The 21,937-nt window shown below is 29.7% G+C and overlaps 1 protein-coding gene across 2 annotated transcripts in view; it reads left to right on the top strand.

The window, feature by feature from the left end:
- LOC113514027 (uncharacterized) overlaps window positions 1–21,937 on the top strand; it is a 60,492-nt gene that overhangs the window by 24,708 nt on the left and 13,847 nt on the right. The window contains exon 2 of one of the 2 annotated variants that reach the window (XM_052898099.1): window positions 20,555–20,694. In XM_052898099.1, the coding sequence (XP_052754059.1) occupies window positions 20,555–20,694 (140 nt within the window). Of the gene's footprint in view, window positions 1–20,526; window positions 20,695–21,937 lie in introns of those variants that run through there. The other variant, XM_052898098.1, reaches the window with a different exon arrangement.

Genomic DNA, 21,937 nt, shown 5'->3' with positions numbered 1-21,937 from the left:
CACGCTATCAGTATATGCTAGCAAGGTACCAGTGACTGATAAAAGATAAAGATGAAGCCAAGATAGCTAGCCCATCGTAACAAATTAACCGCGACGGTTTCTAAGGGGTATCGCGTAGAGGTCGACCTGACAGGTTTTATTGTTAGTAATGGAAACTAACCCTTTCATTACTAATAATCCTTTCTCCCCAGTGATGATATATTATGAACACTTACACAATTTATTATATACACATACAAATAGAGTCCGATCGAACTTTAGTTTTCAATGTATAAGCCGAATTTCGTTTTTTTTAATGGATGATATTAGAATGGTAACCTCGCCTGCGCTAACGGTATACTCTGGCGGGGTACCAGTGAGAGATGATAGGCGAGAATGAAAAAGCAGGTCAGTTAGCCCATCGTGAAGATACATACATACATACATCTGGAATTCAGCACGAGGGTTTCCAGGGGCACCACGTGGAGGTCAACTTGACAGGGTATATTGCTAGCAATGGGATTGAAAGTTCATATTACTAATAATCCCTTCCACCCGCCGAATTTCAGTTTAGGTCGTACTATGTGCATACAATGGAGTGGAAATCGCTCAATGACTTTATGAAAATGGTTAAAAGGTCAAAGTTACACTATCCGATAAAATTTGAAATAAGGGTTTCCAAAAAAGAACTCGAGTAGCCGTTTTAGTCCGAAGAATTATTAAGCTGAAATGACAATGGGTCGATAGTAGGTATATAATAGAAAAATAAAAAAAAATCCTCGAATAAATGACAATCGACGTAGAAAAAAAGTTTTGAAGGGATAGCTTCATACGGACAAATGAAATGCTGGATGTTAAACTAGGTGCGATAACCTCATCTATATTACAAGGACACAGTGGATGCAAGTAGCTTATTACGGTTATTCATGGTAGCCATAAAATGGGAGAAGTTTGTGTTTAATAGTAATTAACGATTAAAATGATTATGATTAATTAATTAGAGTATATAGTAGTATAGTACCATAAGAATGTTTATTAATAGGTGAAATGGCTTCCTAAACATTATGTATTAAATTTATTTTCCTTGATTACGAGAAAAAACTCAAATTTAGTACTAAGTACTAAATCTAAATACTAAGTACTAAATTTGGTCAAAGCTAGCATCATTAGAGGTAAGCAAGTGTAATTTATTGGGAAATTAATCAAGACAATCCATTTGTTTCTTCCAACGCTAAGGAAACCAATCAATTAGGCACACCCTCTTGCTTACCAAAACCCAATTTGGGTTTTAGGAGAAAACAGTTAAGTAATATAGTATAGTTCACTATTTTATATATTTATTAAACGCCTCTAAATTTTTTAATACTATAATCAATATTCATTTTATTAATGATTGTTTGGAATACTGTAGGTATACCTTTTTAGGGTTTTGTTGCTAATTTATTACTATTTCACAATTTAGTCAAATGTGTCTTTGTCTGTTTTGCTTTTTTTTTATACAACTTAGAATGGCAAACAAGCTGACGGCCCACCTGATGGAAAGTGGTAACCGTCGCCTATAGACATGAGCAGTACCATGGACACAACAGAGTATACTGTTTCGCCCTTGATACCACCCATGCGTTGCCATTCCTGAAGACTCAGGTGTTATTCCTCTGTACCCAGTAAATTCACGCCATATCCCACCCTTCAAACCGAAACACAGCCATATAAACACAACTGCTTCACAGTAGAACACTGTAGAACTGCACACGTATGGGACAGAGGTACCCAAGCAATCGACTTTTGTACAAAGTCTCCCTCTGGTGAGGGAGACTACTATACTGTACTGTAACATCGTCATCTGACGATTAACAGTCCACCCTTCAAACCGAAACACAGCCATGCAAACACAACTACTTCACGGTTGAAACACATCATCTAAAGACAAAGGTGTTAGATATACCATTTACTTTAATATGAGGAAATACGTTATAAAGATTCATTCGTCTTGGTAGAGACAAGAAAATACTGTCGAATTCCTAGTAGCTAAAATCTCTGTGTTCCATCTCATCGTCACGAGTTCGCTTTCGCATTCTACCGCAACCCCACACCTTGGTATATCAGGAATCACACTGGCCTTCTTACCTCATAGACCGAAACATAAACAACTCACGCTTTACTGCTTCACGGATAGATGAGACGATGGCTCCCACTCAGCCGAGTCACGCAAATTCAACAACAACCTGCAATTTACTTTTTCATTTATACATTTATTTTTTAAAGAATAATATAGGATACATAGTTTCACATGGTACTGCCGACTACATAGCCCAATTAAAGGTACCTGGCACTTTCACTTAATGTAGTATCCATTTACACTGTAATAGTTACAATTTGTAAGAATTGTCGTGGACATTTCTCTGCATTTCACACGCACTTACGTACCCACTACATGCCTCAAGGTAAAGTCTCTTACAATTGTGGAAATTTATTTGAAGACAATCAGTAGAAATTGTACAATTGCAAACCGGCTACTAGGTATGTAAGTTCACGGCAAACAACTTGAACAAAGTCATAAACAATGAAGCTCCTACAGTAGATGCTTTTATTTGTATCATTGTTTGTTGTATAAAATTATGTTCATGTTATAATTACTAGCCGGTTCGTACGGAACTAAACAGGAATGTTTATGTTAGTTATTAAAATTGTCTTTACTTAATGATTGAGTGTTTACTACATATTCCTTAAAAACGTCAACTTTAAATAGATATAGAACTTTAATTACTAATAACATTGCAAAATTATGTGATTAAGAATATTAAAATTTATTAATGGGCTTTAAACTTCCGCTCAGATTATTTACTTACACTGTGTCAGTCACTGGCATCAGTATCGACGTTGTCGATTAACTTATACTGTTTATTACAGTGGATCGACTAAAAATATCCAAAGGGAATTTTCAAGTTAGTCTTAATATGACAGTGTTACATTCATATAATATAAAATTACTTACGGTTAAACTCCGATTAGTCTCGAGTTTTTGATCAGTAACTCTATGTAAACTTGCACTTATTCCATGAATTTTTACCATTAAAATTTACATAGACACAAAAAAAGTTATTAGAAAAATAAAATCTATCTTGAATAAAGAATAATAAGTGACCAATGCAAGAGCCAAATCCTCTGGAATAAAAAAAAATAAGTATATTTACGTGAAAACCTCGTTTTTGAAATTGGTAGAAACTTTGTTTAGTTTATTACTCTTTCTTACGATTATATTATTATGTAAACTCAACTTTAGTATAATTTCTCTTGACCTCAGTGACACTTTCACTAGCCTTGCTCTATCGTAACATATTATCTAAATCCGTTATTACGTGTATATACTAAGTAATAACTAGTTTATATAAAAATATTGTTACTGTTACATATATGTATTTTATTTATTTCTCATGCACTTTTCTTTATTACGATATTATTGTCAGATGGTAACATTTATTTGTGTATTTCTGTATACACATATAGTTGCCGTGTGGTCCCGGCATAGTAAGAGCCATCCGTGGGTATCGTAAGACGCAACTAAGGAACCTCAATTAGTGGTCGATGGTAGCAGCATCTGTATTTAAACATCACTAAATACTGACTGCGGTTGCCAACTCGCCTGCCAAACGTGGCAACTATGGTAAAACTCCCCTTATGGAGAAGGCTTATGTTCAGCAGTTGACAGTTAACGGCTAACATAAAAAGTGCAAATTTAACTGCAGTTGTCAATTCGCCTATCAAGCGTGGCAACTACTGGCAAAATCCCATTTATGGATGATCAGCAATGAACAGTAACGGGTGATATGATGATAAACGTTTATTTATTCATACATAATTATATCATAATATTTAATTATAAGGGTATGAGAGTAATGATTTTCAACTCGAGTCACTTTTAAAATACTATATTACTAATTTAATCATTATGGAAATATTATTTTTTACTCGCAACTTTGTTCGTTGTCCGGGACATATTGATTGAAAAAGTCATCTATGCCTTTCTACATCCTAAATAAAGTTCCTAAAGATAGTTGATTAAACTGTTAAAGCATCAACAAATATCAAATAAAGTCACTTTCATATTTATCATACTCTTCATTATTAAAAATAAAAAATTTTGAGCTAATTAACTAATTACTACTAACTAAGAAACTAATTAGCTAATTTCCTTTCTTTTTACTTTCCTTTAAAAACGGAACAAACACTATATAATCAACGAATACGAAAATCATTGTGGCAAAAAATAACTGATAGATACAAGGCTCGTTACGCGCATGACAGAGCACTTGCGTGCTATATGTGCTTCGAAATCAAGAGGAAACACTTTATAGCATATCTTTCAATTAAGGAAGAATTTTCATCACATTCAATAAATTTATCCCCCTATCCATACATAATTGGAGTTGTTTATTAAAATTTTCTAAATTGTGATCATGTTGCGGTGTAAAATTTAAAAATGTCTATTAATTAATGGACTTGTTGCATGTAAAATGATACTGTAAATTATTACCAAGATTAACAGAATATTATGAATTTTTCTTTCATTAATAACTACAGATCTACATTGCTTTAAACATGCAACAAGATCATTGTATGTTTAAAATAATATTTGAATTGTTATAAATTAAATAATAATTGCTTAATAATGATTAAAATTTATAAATAATTTTTCTAAACATATAACAAGGATTTTTCCATGTGGACCTACCATAGAATGACCGACCCCTTTCTTTCCTGTAAGGAACGTAAGAGGCGACTAAAGGAACTTAACGGTTGAGGAATGGGCAGCAGCGTTTTTTCAAAACATCACCAAAAGTCTAACTGTGGTTGCTAACCCGTTTACCAAGATTGGCAACGGCTGGCAAACCCTCCTTTATGGGAGAGGCCTATGTTCAACAGTAGACAGTTAACGGTTGATATGATGTTGATGACGATAACGAGGATTATTCTATTTTTAGAAAATTCCATGAATTTAATATAGCAAACATATATAGGTACCTATTTATATACTGTCAATTTGATTTATTGAGTACGTAACCTCGTTTCTGGTGACACAAACATATCATTTGTGCATCTTAATTCCTTGTAATATGAAGATCACAGTTAGAGTACCTAGAAAATTTACTGCCACATTTAATCCTACAATCTAGATCACAACATGCAAATACGATATTTGACAACAAAAATACTATAGACCAGTGTCCCTAGACAAAGTACAAATGAATCTGTTGATGGAATAGTTATACCTAGCATCTATAGGATAGAAATAAATAACGATATGCACTGTTATGATCCTGATCTGACGTGAGCGCTAACCATAACAATCTATCGATAGAAACATTTGTAGCTTTTTTTAATGGATGAATGTGGCGGGGCACTAGTAAGGGATGATAGGTGAGGATGAAAGCAGGTCAATTAACCCGTCGCGAAGAAGAATTCCACGAGAATTAACCACGATGGTTTCCAGGGGTGAACCGCGTGCAGGTCGACCTGATAGGGTATATTGCTTGCAACGGAGCTGTTAGACCCCATTACCATCTCTTCCCCCCTCATTTGTAGCTTATATATCCTATTATTAGGAATCTATTGCATATCATTTAAAAATATATAAATATAATGATGATGATGCTAATTAAAATCTATATATGTATATTTTTTATTCTATTAAATGAAACTATAATGTATATTCTATTTAATAACTAAAAATGCATGTATTAAATCAAATAAAAATAGCAAATAAGTTACTCGTGTTAATATAATTTATAACCGTGAACAAATTTGAACATAAATCGTATAAACTTTTAATATTTATTTAAATATTTTAAAGAGAAAATTAAACGCCAAAATAACAAGATTTTAATAAATTATTAGATGATTTTAAGCTAAAATACAATGACTTCATTATAAAAAAATACATACACACAAAATTTATTTTTTCCTGATTTTGTAACCTTGATTGATTTATTTCTAAATTGTAGGTATATCATTTGCGGAAAACCAACTAGTTATAACATGAAAGGACGACTAATAAATTTCAAAGCTGGTTTTTAATGAAGATCTTTTTACTGCGTTTTATATTTTGCACTACTCGTATATGAATATTTATATAATGTCATTAATATAAAGAAACAAAATAAATCGATTGCATCACTATACGTATCTGTATTTGTATCACAACTACGGTTAAATTCCTTCTCTTTTCTTTCTTATTCCTTCTTTCTCAAATTTCTTTTTTAAGTAAGCTGTAAACTGATTGAAATCAATCTAAAGTCGGGTTAAATACTTTTATTTTAATTTTGTATGTTAGCACACTAGGTCTATAACATTGATTTGGCTTTTGCTGTCATAATGTTAAAATATTTTTGATGAATAAATAAATAAATAAAAATAAGGGTAAAATATCGAACTGACTTTCAATTTTACAATTGAGATTAGATAATAATGATAAGATTAGAGACGGAATTTTAAGTGTATTAGTTCTACGTGTAACCCAATTTAAATCTTATTATAAAAGTATCTGACTTTGTTTAATACTATTTCCATAAATAAACAAAAAAGTAAACTTAAACTGAATATATATGAATATTTAAAAAATCCAATAACTTTGTATTAGTTTTTAAAGTACAAACGTAGAATTTTTCTTTTAAAACTTAAAGAATAGGTTAGATTTATATTTATTCTTTTACAATTTTTTGTGAGAATATATGGTTTTATTTTTTTACTTTGCAAGCATATTAAACTTAAAAAGTTTACTATGTACTTTTTATATAACTTTATAGCGTTATAAAATTCGAAAGTTCGAAAGTTTGACCCTATAATTTTACTACTTTGCACCCTTTAATTTAAAACAGAGACATGCGAACAGTGGAATAAAAGTATTCACTTTGTTCCACTCATATTATGTGTTCGATGACCAATACACAAAATTTCCCTTTATATTATTGACTGAATTAGAAACTCTTGTAAGAAAGGAATTCCCAAATTTTCTACGAATATGGGAAATAAAGTTATTATACATATTATTTTTTAATACAAATTTAAAATGAAAATATCCTTTATTCAAATAGTGTTGTTTTACAAATTACGCCATATTTTATTAATGTACTGTAGCAATTTAGCACACCTTACATTGGATACATTAAAAAGATTCAATATACAATACTTAATATATTTAATGTATAATTACATATTATCTTTTAAGACATGAGATATTCATATTTCTAAATTTTGTTTGTTGGGTGAGTGACATGAAAAACGTGCTTAGCGACTCGTCTCGTGGTTAATGTTACGAAAAATGTTGGGAGCCTGCGAACCATTAACCCAATTAGGTAAGCGACAATTTACATACATAATTAGATCCGACAAACGGATGATCTAAACTCTTTAAAGGTTAAAATGTGTCGGTATTTAAGCGAATTCAAAAGGTAAAGCTTCCTAATTGACCTATATTTTTTTGGTTGTATGTTACGCGATATCTATGTCAATTCTGAACCGATTTAGTTTTTTGAATGATCAAAATCGATATAATATGATAACTTGTATGTACTTGTTAAATTTGACACGACTGACATATTTTTTTTAAATAAACCCTATATAATAATAAAACACTATGAAACATGAATAGGGATTATGTTCTAAGGAATTGTTTAACATGACCTTCACGACCATTTATCGTTGACAATGGGCAAAAAATCTTTCTTATGGTAGCTTATTATATCTATGGTGATAGTAAATATTTTCAGGGTCATTCGCGTAGTAATATGTTTTAAGTAATTGTACTATTAATATAAATTGTTGAGATATTACAGTCTAAAGGGCGAAATGTTTCTTTTACCCTTTCTGAATTACCTGTATTATCGCCTAGAATACAAGTGATATTATGGTGTAACCATAAAAAGAAAAACTTATTTCTTTCAGAATTACATTGTTCTCATTCCGTTAATTGCAGACATAGTCATATTTTAAAAAAAATAAGTGACATACGATCCTACCGGTTCAGCTCGTATCTGATATTATGAAAGCTTTTGTTATGAGAAACTATGCAATAATGTACAGGAACAAACTCTTGGAATAACACGAAACAAGTCGATTTACCAGATCCAGGATTAGTTGAGTATAGAAGCTTGAATGTTATCTCAAATAACCACTTTACGTACAAGTATGCTAAAATAACAACTTACGATTAGTATAGATTATTAACAATAATAAGTTTTGATGACTTGTTTTACCTATATCAATCGTTTATATACATTATATTGTTATTTTCATTTAAATGTAATATGTATGATTCGAATAAACCATATTCTCTCGAACTCTAACATTCGATTATTATGTAATTCAAAAATAAAAATAAAATATATCGAATTGTATTGCAGAGTCAAGAGTTGCTATAAAAATGGTTATTTTTTCAAATTATCCTATAGTGCTAATCTTTTGATCAATTGCAATTGTGTAATTTGTTACATTTAATGCTAAACTATTATAAAATACAGTCAGTCATATTCAATATAAAATTAATTAATAGATTTAAACATAATATCCTATAGGTCATAAAAAAACATTACAATTTTTGTAAGTCATCAAAACTAAAGAAATAAATAAGCACCTAAAATGATTCTGATCGTCATCATATCAGCCGTCAACTGTCCATTGCTGAACATAGGTTTTCCGCTATTGGAAAGTTTTGTCAGTAGTTTCCATGCTTGACAGACGGTTTGGCAACTACTACTTGTATAAAAGGGTCGATGGTTCCCCTCCCTTGACCATGAAGTTCCGTTGGGCCACCGTTTTCTTTTTCGTGGATGTCTTAGTTAGTTTTAAAGGTTTAGAGTTAATTAAGTTAGTTAACTAATTCTAAACCTTTACCAAATAAATAAATAATGTCATTTATACTATAAATCTCTACTCACAACTTAGGTTACATGTTTGTTTTTATTATTTACTTCATTTTCTTGCACTGTATAACTATGTTAAAGTAAATGCTGTGAATATCTATAATAGGCATGTGCATTAATATTGTATTATATTTAATGTTTGTTATACCTATATGTTATAATGCAATATGCTGTTGGTTAAATAAATAAATAAATAAATAAATGACATTATTTATTTATTTGGAAATAAATTCAAACAAGTTTTAATTGAATTAACCAATACATTACATGAATTCTGATATGCTTGTTAGGTATATTACGTGCAATAATTTCTTTTGCATTTCCTAAAGGAAATGTATTATAAAATGATGAGTAACATGTTACTGCTAGTAAGTATCATATCAATATACATCGCCTGTAAACATTCGCTATTCGTTCCTTATTTTCCCTCTTTATTTACAACGTTTTACATAAGTTTATTGAGTGCGTAACAGCGAAGTTACCATTTGTAGCGTGTAATTTTTGAAGCATCATATTTTGAGATTTATGTAAGAAGTATCTGTTTTGATTTGTTGGTTGTAATAATAACTAGAGATTCTAAATTCAACTGTTTCTTTTTGTGTTACTTATTAATCTTTTATTTATTAATTTAATATTTTATTACACTAATATTATATGAATTGTTGAAAGTTTTTCAATAAGTATATTATAGTATAATGGGAGGTCTTATTCCTGAGTGATGTTTTACAGACAATTTTGATTTGGTTATTTTTGTAATTGATGGGATTTGCTACCGTGTTAATATTACAGTTTCTTTTTTTGCAAGAAAAACAAATTTATTAATAATATATTTCGAAGCAGCTTTAAGTATATTTTTTTTATGGGAATATTTTAATTTATATGTTATCTTCTTTATATTAATGATTAAATATGTAATTCATATTAAACAATTAAGTATTTACATTTTTAATTTGAAAAAATATAAGTTACTATAAAAGTATTAAACTACTTAATTGTTATAATCAATCTTCATAGTGTTAATATATGAGATTAGCTGTATCCTCGTGGTAGAATCGTGATGTTAAATTAGCATATAACCTTCCACAAGGAAATATTCATCAGATGCGTGAAAGAATTTTTCAATTACGACTGGTAATTCCAGAGATTACAGTGTTCAAACAAACAAACAAACTCTTCCTCTTTATTACATTAATATGGATTTTATACCGTGTGACCCCAGCGTAGAATAAGCCACTCCTTCCTTTCCCGTGAATGTAGTAAGAGACGACTAAGGGAATTTAATGTTTAAGGGATGAGCAGCGGCGTCCCTCTAAAAATAGCACCAAAACCTAACTGAGGTTGCTAATCCGCGTGCCAAGTGTGGCAACTACTGGCAAAACTTCTCTTATATGGAATGCCGATATTCAGCAGTGGACAGTTAACATCTGATATAATAATAATATTAGATTCTTCGTCTATAGATTCCTTCAGAAATTATCCATAAAGGTCTGATAAATTTTATTTGTACTGGCGATTACCTGACGCTTACATTAGGCGTTAAGTCCAACAAATATTTGGATTTAAAGCAACCATTCCAACCCATTTTTATTTACATTTCCCAATTCACTATTAAATTAATCAATTTATAACTTTGACACAATGACATTTCCGTAACGGATCACCATCTGACTCTTGAAAAGGGTACGGCAAACTTGAGCGTAATTCTGACATAGTTCGTAGGTTAACGCTTTCACTTGATAGATAGGTAAATGAGATTTGTGTTGAACGGGTAAACTAATAAATAACACGAGTCAAATAAGAAATTATTTGCTTTAAATTCAATGTTGAATTCATAATAAGAGGAACCATCAGATGATTTGCTATTTAAAATTGGTTTTTAGCCAAATTCGCATATATGATTTAAGTAACTAACACTATTTCTATAAAGTATGCATAATTCAGTTGGTTTCTGTACTGAGAAGACAATATCTACATACTGCATCCTCAGTTATCCTGCAGTGCAGATGACAAAAGATCTACATGTTATATTATAGAATTTTCTAAATACATGTTTGAAATACAAAACTTAATTATTTTTATTAATTTTACATATTCATGCTACTTACTTACTTTAACATCATTGAAATATTTTCTATCAGCGTTTCATTAAAATATAATATACTAGCTTTTAGCCGCGATTTCGTCCGTGTGATTGAGGATATGTTCACTGACCAAGATAAATACTAGCCTAAAAGTTATGTTAAAATTTTAAGCGCCAAGAAGTACCAAACATACTCACTTTCACATTTATAACATTTTAGCCAATAGATAAGGATAGTAAGGATACATAAAACATATTGCATATAAAATTATAAATGACTATTTAATTTATTAATTAGATTAATCTTATAGTTATAAATTAGTCACAAAGATTACAAATACCTACAAAATAATTCTTAAATATTTAAAACAAATTTAGTTAAAAGGTGATGTTTTAAAACAAATTCTAAGGGTCCCAGATATCAAACATGGGTAGGGTTAGAATTTAGGTCATTGCTAGCCCATTTCAACCCATGTCGTGGATAATACACGAACGTTGTAACCACAAATAAACAAACCAAACCCTATCTTAGTTAATTGTATTCGAGAGAGACGTTAAAATTTAAATATCAGCTGAATATCTCTAATATAAAGGGAAATAGATATTTAGATATATGACAGATAGTTTCAAAAAATAACAAACAATAAATGACTGTATGTGGTATTTCCACGAGACAAGAGACAGGTCAAATTTTGATATTAATATTATATATATTTTTTATGTAACTTACAATGATAAACAAGCTGACAGCCCACCTGATGGAAAGTGGTAACTGTCGCCTATAGACATGAGCAGTACCAAGGACATAACAGAGTATACTGTTTCGCCCATGATACCCCTATATGTTGCCATTCCCGAGGACTAAAGTATTATTCCTCTGTACCCTGTAAATTCACTGTCATATCTCACCCTTCAAACCGAAACACAGCCATGCAAACACAACTGCTTTACGGTAAAAACACAAATGAGATAGAGGTGCCCAAGCAAACGACTCTGGTATATCATTTCTTTTTTTTATTGTGTAATGTATATAAAGACATTGTGATATTATATTTAATTAATTGTATGACTGTATTAATAATAGAACTAGTAATTTTATTAAAAATAAATTTGCACTCCATGTATGTACCAACTGTAAAATCCATAATTGAGCAATTATCTACTATTATAGATACTTACGCATACACTAAATGTTTATTTTTACGCCATGTCTTTACGGAGTAAACAGATCGAACAAAGGCCTCAAAACTTTACATTAATCTCTTGTTTTATGCCCATTCATAACTTTTCTCATGTATATGGGTTGGTTCTTGAAATTTTTGATCCTTCGATCAGACAGCACATGGCCCATTTATAAATTATTTCAAAAATTAGAAATTTCTTAGTTCAGTTGTGTTTTTGTACGAACATATGTTAGACGACGTCTTTACCAATTCTAAATCGATTTTGATAATTCTTTTTACATACATTTTTACTATTGAATATGGCGTGAATTTACCGGGTACAGAGGAATAACATCTGAGTCCTCAGGAATGGCAACGCATGGGGTATCATAGGCGAAATAGTATACTCTGTTATGCTATGTCTATAGGCGACGGTTACCACTTTCCATCAGGTAGGCCGTCAGCTTGTTTGTCATTCTAAGTTGTATAAAAAAAATAAATAAAAAAAAAAAGATTTCTGGGGATTTTTGTTAATAAATACAATGCTTGGAAGGCAGGTTGGCAACCGCAATTAAGTTTAGGTAATATTTTTAAAAGATTTAGTCATTTCTTACGACACCCACAGAAAAGGTAGGGGTGGCATATTCTATTCCGGAACTACACGGCACTCTCTTATGTCAATACTCATAATTATGTATCAACCTTAATATGGAACATCTTTACTTTAATTAGATAAAATAAAAAGATTAATTAAAAAAAAAAAAAAACAGTATTGCAGCTATACCAAACGTCTGAGAGATTGTGCGTAATCTTGACCTTCCGAAACACTGACACAGTGTTCCAGATGAGTCCGCGCTCGCGTGACCGCTTCGAAGTGAATAATTGTCCATTGTATGAGATACAATATGGGCGATTAGGAAGTTTACTTTTACTAATAGATGGAACGCTGCATCGCACGCAATCACTTTCGAATCTTAGAGCGATGTCGCACTCCGCACGATCTAGTGGTTTTTACTTGCGAGTTTTGACGATAGCTTTACGGGAAATAAGCGGTGAAAATAAATAATTGTGTAAAAATACTATAAGTATGTCGATTATACAGTATACTTATTAACGTAATACATTCCTTAAAACTAGTGTTAGTATTTATTAATAAAATTTTTGCGTCCCTATTGGGACGCAAAAATTTTTTTTCTTTAAAAAATATTACTAATAACTAAAAAAATTAATTAAAATTCTTGAAAGAAAAAAACATGCAGTGTTTATACTGATAGCGTTACCAGTGATATTTATTTGAGACAAAACAACTGTCACAAGCATCAGAAAGTTACACTGTAAAAATCCAGTAATAAAGGCACAATAAATGAACAATTTGACCGAATTTGATTCATACAAAAAGAAAATTAAACAAATAATATCTTGTGGACCAAACTGTTTAAAAATAGTTAAGATTATAGGTTATATAGTATATTCCCTTTAATTCGTAATCTTTCATTCGAATGAAAGGTCAGAGGAATTACATCGTATGTTACATTTTTATGCAATATGAAGTATAAATTTTTGTCATTACTTAACGAATTTCGTTAATGAACAAACCCACTCTCACATCTATAGTATTAATAAGGAAATCCTTATGAATATTATAACTTTGAAAGTAAATTTATATGTTAACTTTTAGCAAAACAGATCCAATCAATCTTCATGAAATTTGCCTTACATGCAGTTTTCTCTAGAGACTAGAGTATGGATTTCTTAAAAAATTGCGTATTAAGATAACTTACGAGTCGGCAATGTGTACGTGATACGCTTGGTATTGCAAGCGTCCATAGACATGGTAACTCTTTACCATTGGCCGTATGCTTATTTGTCATAGATGTGGTGCAAAAAAAATAAGACAAAGAAGAATAAAGGCAATTTTTTACCATAGCTAATTAAAATCTAACTAAAAAAAAAATAAAGTAAATCGGAACATTCTACTTTGATTCGCGGACGTAGCTGATATTAAATCATTGATTCAATCTGATTCCCGTTCATCTTGATTTTATATTGAATTGATTTCTATCTTGCTACTTCGTACGAGTACTTACAGATGGCGTTTCAACACAAAATATATGCCAGATTTTAAGTTACACCATCACGAAAACTGCATCCAATTTGGTGCGATAGTTTTTATGTGATGCCGGAACAAAGGCACAGACAGACATACAGACAGATAGATAGACAGACAAAATTAAAATTATTGTTTTGACTTCTCTTTACGACACGACACCAACTCCTCCTTGATCTGCCTGATGTATTATATCTTACCTTCTATTATAATGTTCATAAGTTCGTCGTGTCGTATCAAGTATAATTTTATCATATTAGTAAAATGTAACACTTATTAATTTTATTTTGTTACACGAAAAAATAGCAATTTCAATCATAACAAAATTACAAAATCGATTGCATAAAGAATTATTAAAAATCGGTTTGGAATTCGCGAACATATTGCGTAAAGGTAGTCACAAAAAATTACGAGTGAATTCAGAACCTTTTTGTTTTTAAAATCTCTAAAAATATTTGAGAAGATCAATTTTTTGATGTTATCGTATTTCGCTTTTACTGTAGCTTCGTACACTTGGATGTCAAAAATAATTAATTATTTCTAGATGTCGTATTAAGTACGTAATCAATAACACACAATAGTTTTTCACTTAGATCTTCAGGAACATAACTTCAAAAACCACTTTAATTTTTTTTTATACTACTAGCATAAGCATATGGACCATCTGATGGTAAACGAGGTTACTGTAGCCTTTAGACGCTTGTAACACTAGGGATGTCACGCGAGTGTTATCGACCCTTAAAAAATCTTAATACATCTATATATATATATATATATATATATATATATATATATATATATATATATATTTCTTAAATATCTCCTATATATAAACATCGTCTAATCACAATTTTAATATATTATATGTATTTTATTATATGCCCCGTTTGTATGGCTGCAAATAAAACTTGTATTCTACATTTTATTCTCACTAATATTATAAATGAATTTAAATTTTGATTGTTTGTTTGTTCTCTTGACATCTTAACGGTTTAAACAATCATTATGAAATTTTATATACAGATACTATATAGGATCACGTGGACGAAGTTTCGATTAAAATATAGTGTTTAAGTAAATACTTGCAGATAAAATCTTACAATATATTATTATTATATATTATACAGTACAGTATTTTATGTCCCTTTGATTACTGACCAGTTATAGTTATTTCTCAATTTATTGTTACATTCTAAACTAAATTTATTAATCAATTCTGACATTATGCTATTATTAATGACTCTATCATTTAGTTCATTGCCTAGACTAAAAATTTAACTTTTCAAAATTTATTTTGGTATAAAATCAAGGTTAAAGTATAAAGATTTATTATACAGAGTTACAAGAACAATGGTTGCATAACATTAAATAATAACATAATTTTTGAGTTAAAAACGAAACGGTAATCAATTGGTATTCATTATGCTGTCCTATCGCCATGTGGTCTCGGTATAGAATAGGTCACCCTTTTCTTTCTCGTGTGTGTCATAAGAGTCGACTAAGGGAGGACGAGAGACAAGCAGCAGCGTCTTCCTTAAAACATCTCCAAAACCTTACTGCAGTTGCCAATTCGCTTACCAAGCGTGACAACTACTGGACCCCCCCCCCCCGCTATTTAAAGGCTGATATGATGATCATGGTGCTGTCCTAATTTAGATCTTGTCATTGTCCTGTTTTTGACCTAAAAATATTACTTAATTTCTGTGGAATATTATTCCAAGTCGAATCTGTCTAATATAGAATCGATCGTATATTAAATTTTTTAATTATTATTTATTAAAAAAAAGTATCTACTTTAATTCTTTTTATTTACCTACTTTAGTATTTTTCAGCCGACTTCTAAAAGAAAGAGGTTCTCATTTTTTATGTTTACTATACTACATTATGACTCCGTCAGTCTAAAATAAATAAAAAAACAAATTTTTATTTAAATGAATATACTTACGAATTGGTTTTATAAAGATTTTGTCAAAATCGGTTCAGTAGTTTAGTTTTTAAATTAAAATAACTGCTTTTGTCACAATTGAAGTTTTTTTTGTGGGAACAATCTTAATTATCTACAATGCAATGTGTAATAACTAATTCTAACTATAAACTAAAATTCATTGTCGAAAAAATGCACAGAAGGAGTAATCATGTACCACAATTGTTTATTTACTGGTTTAGTATGCACCGAGCGTGCCTTAATGTTGTTCAACTGTGGGAACTAGGCCGTGTCAACGAGAGTAACGTTAGCAAATTAAGATTACTTCACAAAAACTGTACTTATATTTTAATGACTAGGTATTACATAGTTATTATATGTCATTAATTTTAATATATATATTATAATAAAAGACTAAAATAATCTACCTACCTATATGGAAATGAAATTAAATAAGATTTATTTCGTAAAAATATAACTGTAGTTTCATAAATTACAGTACTAATATTAATATTATAATTTTAAATGAGTACAGTAGTTATGGTTTTAGAACTGGGCTCTTAAATTGTTAAATATGCCTGTGTTAAGGGGCCACAGCCCCAAAAGTGTTTTGAAAAATATTGCACAAAAAATAAGTAAAATCTAGAAACAAACAGAATAAATTAGAGATATGTATATTGTTTTTCAATGAGATTTGTTTAGAAGCTCTTTTCAATTAATTTGTTTTTTAATATTCTACTGCTGTGTTTGGAACGTTATCTGCTAAAAAGAACCCGCAAGAAATTCAACAGTTACACTTTCCAATTTTAAAATATTTTTTACTAATTTTTGTAGTAGTTTTGTCCGCGTCTATTCCTGTTTCAAATATCCAGACAAGCAAACATCTTTACCAACTTCCACATTTAATTAAAAATATTTATTAACGATCTGTGGTCATGTATAAAATAAAAACATCAATAATAATATAAAAAAATATGAATATACTAACAATGTCTTTATCATTGTAGAGGGTTGGCTGAAAGAGAACTCTTTCAGAGTAATATCCTTACTCACGATATTTATGTTTTATATATGTAATTTACAAGTGCAATAAAAAAATATATAATAAAATATCGATGAATTTCTGCTTATACGTTATATAAAATTTTCTTTGAAAGATGACAGTGGTGGTAAACTTGCCCTGCTCTGTATTTAAAATAAGTAGACAAATCTTGTCTTATTTATATACCAACAATAAATTTTTAAAAAGCTTCTGACTACTCTACATAAAATTGTCGTCGTGAGCGTGTATATTTTTTATTTTTACTTAAAAATCCTCTATAATTTTCAATATTGCTTGCATAATTTTACACTTTTATGCAAACGGTACTGATTACTGAGATACTAATAGCCTTGGTTGTGAAAGGACGATGGTCTGCAAAATATTTTGCTTCTGTCTACAGCTCACAGGCCATTTGAAGGTCACTGAATTGCCTAAAGTTTATTGTTAACAATATTATAAAAACAAATGAATGTAGAATCCTCCTTTTTAGTTTATGACTGTTATATTTGGTTATAGCTATAAAAAAGTGTTCGTATATGTTATGAAAAGATGGCAACACCAAACACACGACAGATTATACTAAGCTGTTAAGCCCACGTGACCTCAGCGTTCTCGCGGGCATTATGCTTATTGTGTTATATTGGTATACTGCTTTTGTTTAACTGTTAAAAGAAAAAATCTCAGCGCGACTGTTTTTTTTTGTAAACGTATTATCTACATTGACTTAGATATTTATACAAAGGAGATTTTTACTATCATATTGGTTTCATACTAATTTTGTTACGATCAAGTTGTTTTTTTTTTATCTACAAAACCATTAAATAAATTTTATATAAAAAAAATGAAGAACGTATTATATCCACTACCTACACATACATAATAGTAGTCATAATATATTACATGAATGCAGTTGTGAAATATAACTTTATTTTTGTGTCAATACGAATGTTTATTCCATGATTGGTTAAAATATTACGGCGTCTACAATTTCAAGTATTTAGTTAACAACTTAATAGATTACGAATTCGAATCGAATTCGATTCGAATTTAGATACGAAGAGATTCTCGTGTGTTTACTCAAGTAACAAATGTTTTTAGTGTATTTGGATTTCACCTATCATACCTCATTGGTACCTACCCAGCCAAAATATACCAATAATGCAGGTCACTATTTCATATTCACTCATTAAAAATATATTTTTATAAAGATATATTTATAGCACTTACTTATCTATATCTTTATTTATCGCTATGTTTATAGGTCTCAATAACTCGCAAAGCATTCGTAAGGCGCCATTTTAGACTACAAACTGCCCAAAAAATAATGCCATTTTAAAAATAATATCAAACACTTTTTACAATTACTTTAAACTTATAGCGAATCACTTATCATATAAAAATCAATTTAATTTAATTGTAATTACCAAATTATCAATTTTTGGACTTTCGAACTTTCATATACTTCGATATGAAACATTTAAAAGGCGACGCGTCGGCCAATAATTTTCCGAACTGGACACATGCTCGCGTCTTTATAAAAAAAAAATATTTATATTAAGTCTAAGCAATCAGTTCATTAAACTTAGAAAAATATTTTATAAAATATACGGGTCTTTTATTATACCTATCGATATTCTAGACAAAGGCATGCTATAAATAGCTGTACATATCAGAGAGTAAGCGACCCTCTGTTTCGCCGTGATACAGCTGTTCTTGCATGGTTGTTTTTCGATTTGAACGGTGTGATATCGCTGTAAAATTACAAAGTATGAAGATATAATACCTTAGTTTTGTAGAACAAACCTTGAAGAGTAAGTTCAAAGACGTCACAGAGAATACTGTGTATAGACGACTATTACCTTCCTGTTATGCGAGGCATCAGCTTCATTATATTTATAGCAATAGTTTGCAACTTAGTTATATATAATATAAAAAAAAAAAAAACGTGCAGTGAACATTGTTTTATTGTATTGATATTTCTAAATGGTTGCAAAGGTATATCAATTTTCCCGTTACGTCTGTCTGACTCTTAAATAAATTGATAACTTATTCTATAATTAACATTCCATTTAGTTATATATGATTGAAGCTCAATCTATTAAAACTTTATCCATATTTAGTAATAAACAAACTTAATATTGGTAACTAAATATAGTAACAATATAATTAGTTTACCCAAGAATCTGTCTAAATTATTACAAATAATGCGTCAGATGCTTCTTCTAATATTGATTAATGGAATATGACACAAGATAAAAGCGAATTGGTGTTAATGATCGTTATACGCGCGTATCTCCATCAAAATAATATTACTATTACATCTATGACGAAGTTTGTGGTTATTTATAGCATAAAATTATATAATATACGTAATGTAAACATAATTATGTAACAGTAATTTCCTGCAAATTATGGCCGTAGAAATTTTGCTTTTTTCCAATGGTGTAGAATTTGAACATTATTACTACTGTATTATTATATTATTATGTACAATGTTATCCCATATCTTTGAATGCGAAAATATGCTTCATCTATATAGGTATCAATTGCATTCAAATTTGTTTATCAGTTTAAAACGAACATACAAACACATAAACATCTTTACAATATTTCTGATCTTTATATTGTAAATTTCAAAATTTTGTAAAATTTGTAAATGTAAAATCTTATGTTGTAAATAAGAAACTTAAGAAAAAACTAAATAAATTTGAATAAAATTTTATACACGGGTAGATTATGTCGTATATTATCCATAAAATTCTAAGAATAAGAACAGAAAATAAAATGGTCAAGGGAAGAAGGAAAGTCACTAATGTTGGGTAGTGCCGATTACCATATTCTGCTATATTAGAAAGAAAATTTTAATTTTGCATTTACCGTCATTTTAGAAAACATACTAAGTACATCTTTTCCTAAATGACATGTCACGAAATCTGACTCACACGGAAATCAAGATATGAATATTTTAATTTTTCAAATATTTTCTATATAACATTTTGACGAAACCTGATTTATGTAACTTTATTTCTAATTAAAGGCTAGAGTACCTTCTAATTAAAGTTACAGTAACGCTAATAATAAATGTAAATATTATTTAAAATAATATATTTTTATCTATCTATTCTGCGTAGTAATCACCAAAGAACTATTATAACAAGAACTCCTTATAAAGAAGAAAAAGAAAATATAAAATAATGCACTTAGTACAAGTAATAGTTGTATTGAAAATAATAAACTAATAATATGATTTTTAATTAGAATTATGTATTAGAAATTATTTTCATATCAGAAAATATCTAAAGAATCGATTTGTATGCTTAATGTGTGTTTATTTGTTCCAGCTATCGCCTTGTGCGCTTACGCAACAGAGGTTGAAAAGAAGAAGGAAGCGGCGCCTGCAGAAGTAGCAGATAATAAGGATAAAAGGCAAACCCAGCAGGAATATGTGCCAGGGGCCCTATACCGAGTGCCCAGGAAACAGGTAATGTCTTATTTGATTTAAATGCAATTTAGAATTTTATTTAACATTATTTATATAATTATGATATCAGCCGTTAATTGACCATTGCTGAAAACAGACGTAATCTATAAGGAAGGTTTTGCCAATAGTTGCCATGATCGGCAGGTAGGTTGGCAACCAGAGTTAGGCTTATATATACTAATATAAAAAGCGAAAAAGTTTGTATGATTGAACGCGCTAATCTCAGGAATTACCAGTTGTATTTGAAATTTTTTTTATGCTTTTGATAGCTTATAGCTTGAGAAAAATTTTAGGCTATTTAACATCACAATACGACCAAGGGCTAAGCTTCGAAATAGAGTCATGCATGTGCATTTAATAATCCTATTTTAAATGTAAAACTATAGTTTAACATTGAAAATAGGATTATTAATATATATATTTTAATACCATCTAAATATAAATAAAAAAATGTTAATTTTATGATTAAACATTTCTCATAGGTGTCCATATTTTTTTCACATTTAAAATACGTATGTTAAAACTTTATTGATATATATACAAATATTTTATTATACATCATAAAAAGACATGTTTGATATTGTGTACAAACTAACAGATAATATTATTTGTGACTTCTGAACTAGTATACAGTCATTATGCAATATGGTATACAAATATTTTATTAGACATTGAAGAACTAATTTCTAACTTTTACGCTAATTAATCAACATATTCCGGTCACAAGGATAAAGTAACGGATATAAGTTAATGAATTTTACTCGCAACTTTGTTCTTCTTTCTCATGTATTAGGCAAAATCTTTCGTAACAATCCACAATTAATAATTGTTATGTATCGACCCAGGCAAATATTACCCCCCATAGTTTTACATAAAACTTTTCAATTATAACAGTTGTTATACATTTTATTTCAATTTTATATATATTATTATTACAACTTCTCATAATCTTCGTCTTGTATGTCTTATTTACTCTGGACGAGAACATTATTTTTTTTTATAATAATTTGTTGCAAAACTACCATGTACATCCACTAATTAAACAAATAACATCTACCTGATAAAATTGCTTCTATTACCAAGAACTAATATATTCAATTTCCGTTCAGTACAAAAAGGCATAGGTCACACGACATCTAAAGTTCATGGAACGTCCAGTAAATGCTATTAGCCTTGCTTTGCAATGTAACTACAAAGGGAATACATTAGCATGGTCTCCTATAACATACTTTGCAATTTAGAT

The sequence above is a fragment of the Galleria mellonella genome, unplaced genomic scaffold (assembly GCF_026898425.1).
Source record: "Galleria mellonella isolate WM207_F2 unplaced genomic scaffold, CSIRO_AGI_GalMel_v1 utg40, whole genome shotgun sequence".
Lineage (NCBI taxonomy): Eukaryota > Metazoa > Arthropoda > Insecta > Lepidoptera > Pyralidae > Galleria > Galleria mellonella.
Note: the sequence above shows the minus strand (reverse complement) of the source record. Positions and strands in the feature narration are given on the sequence as shown.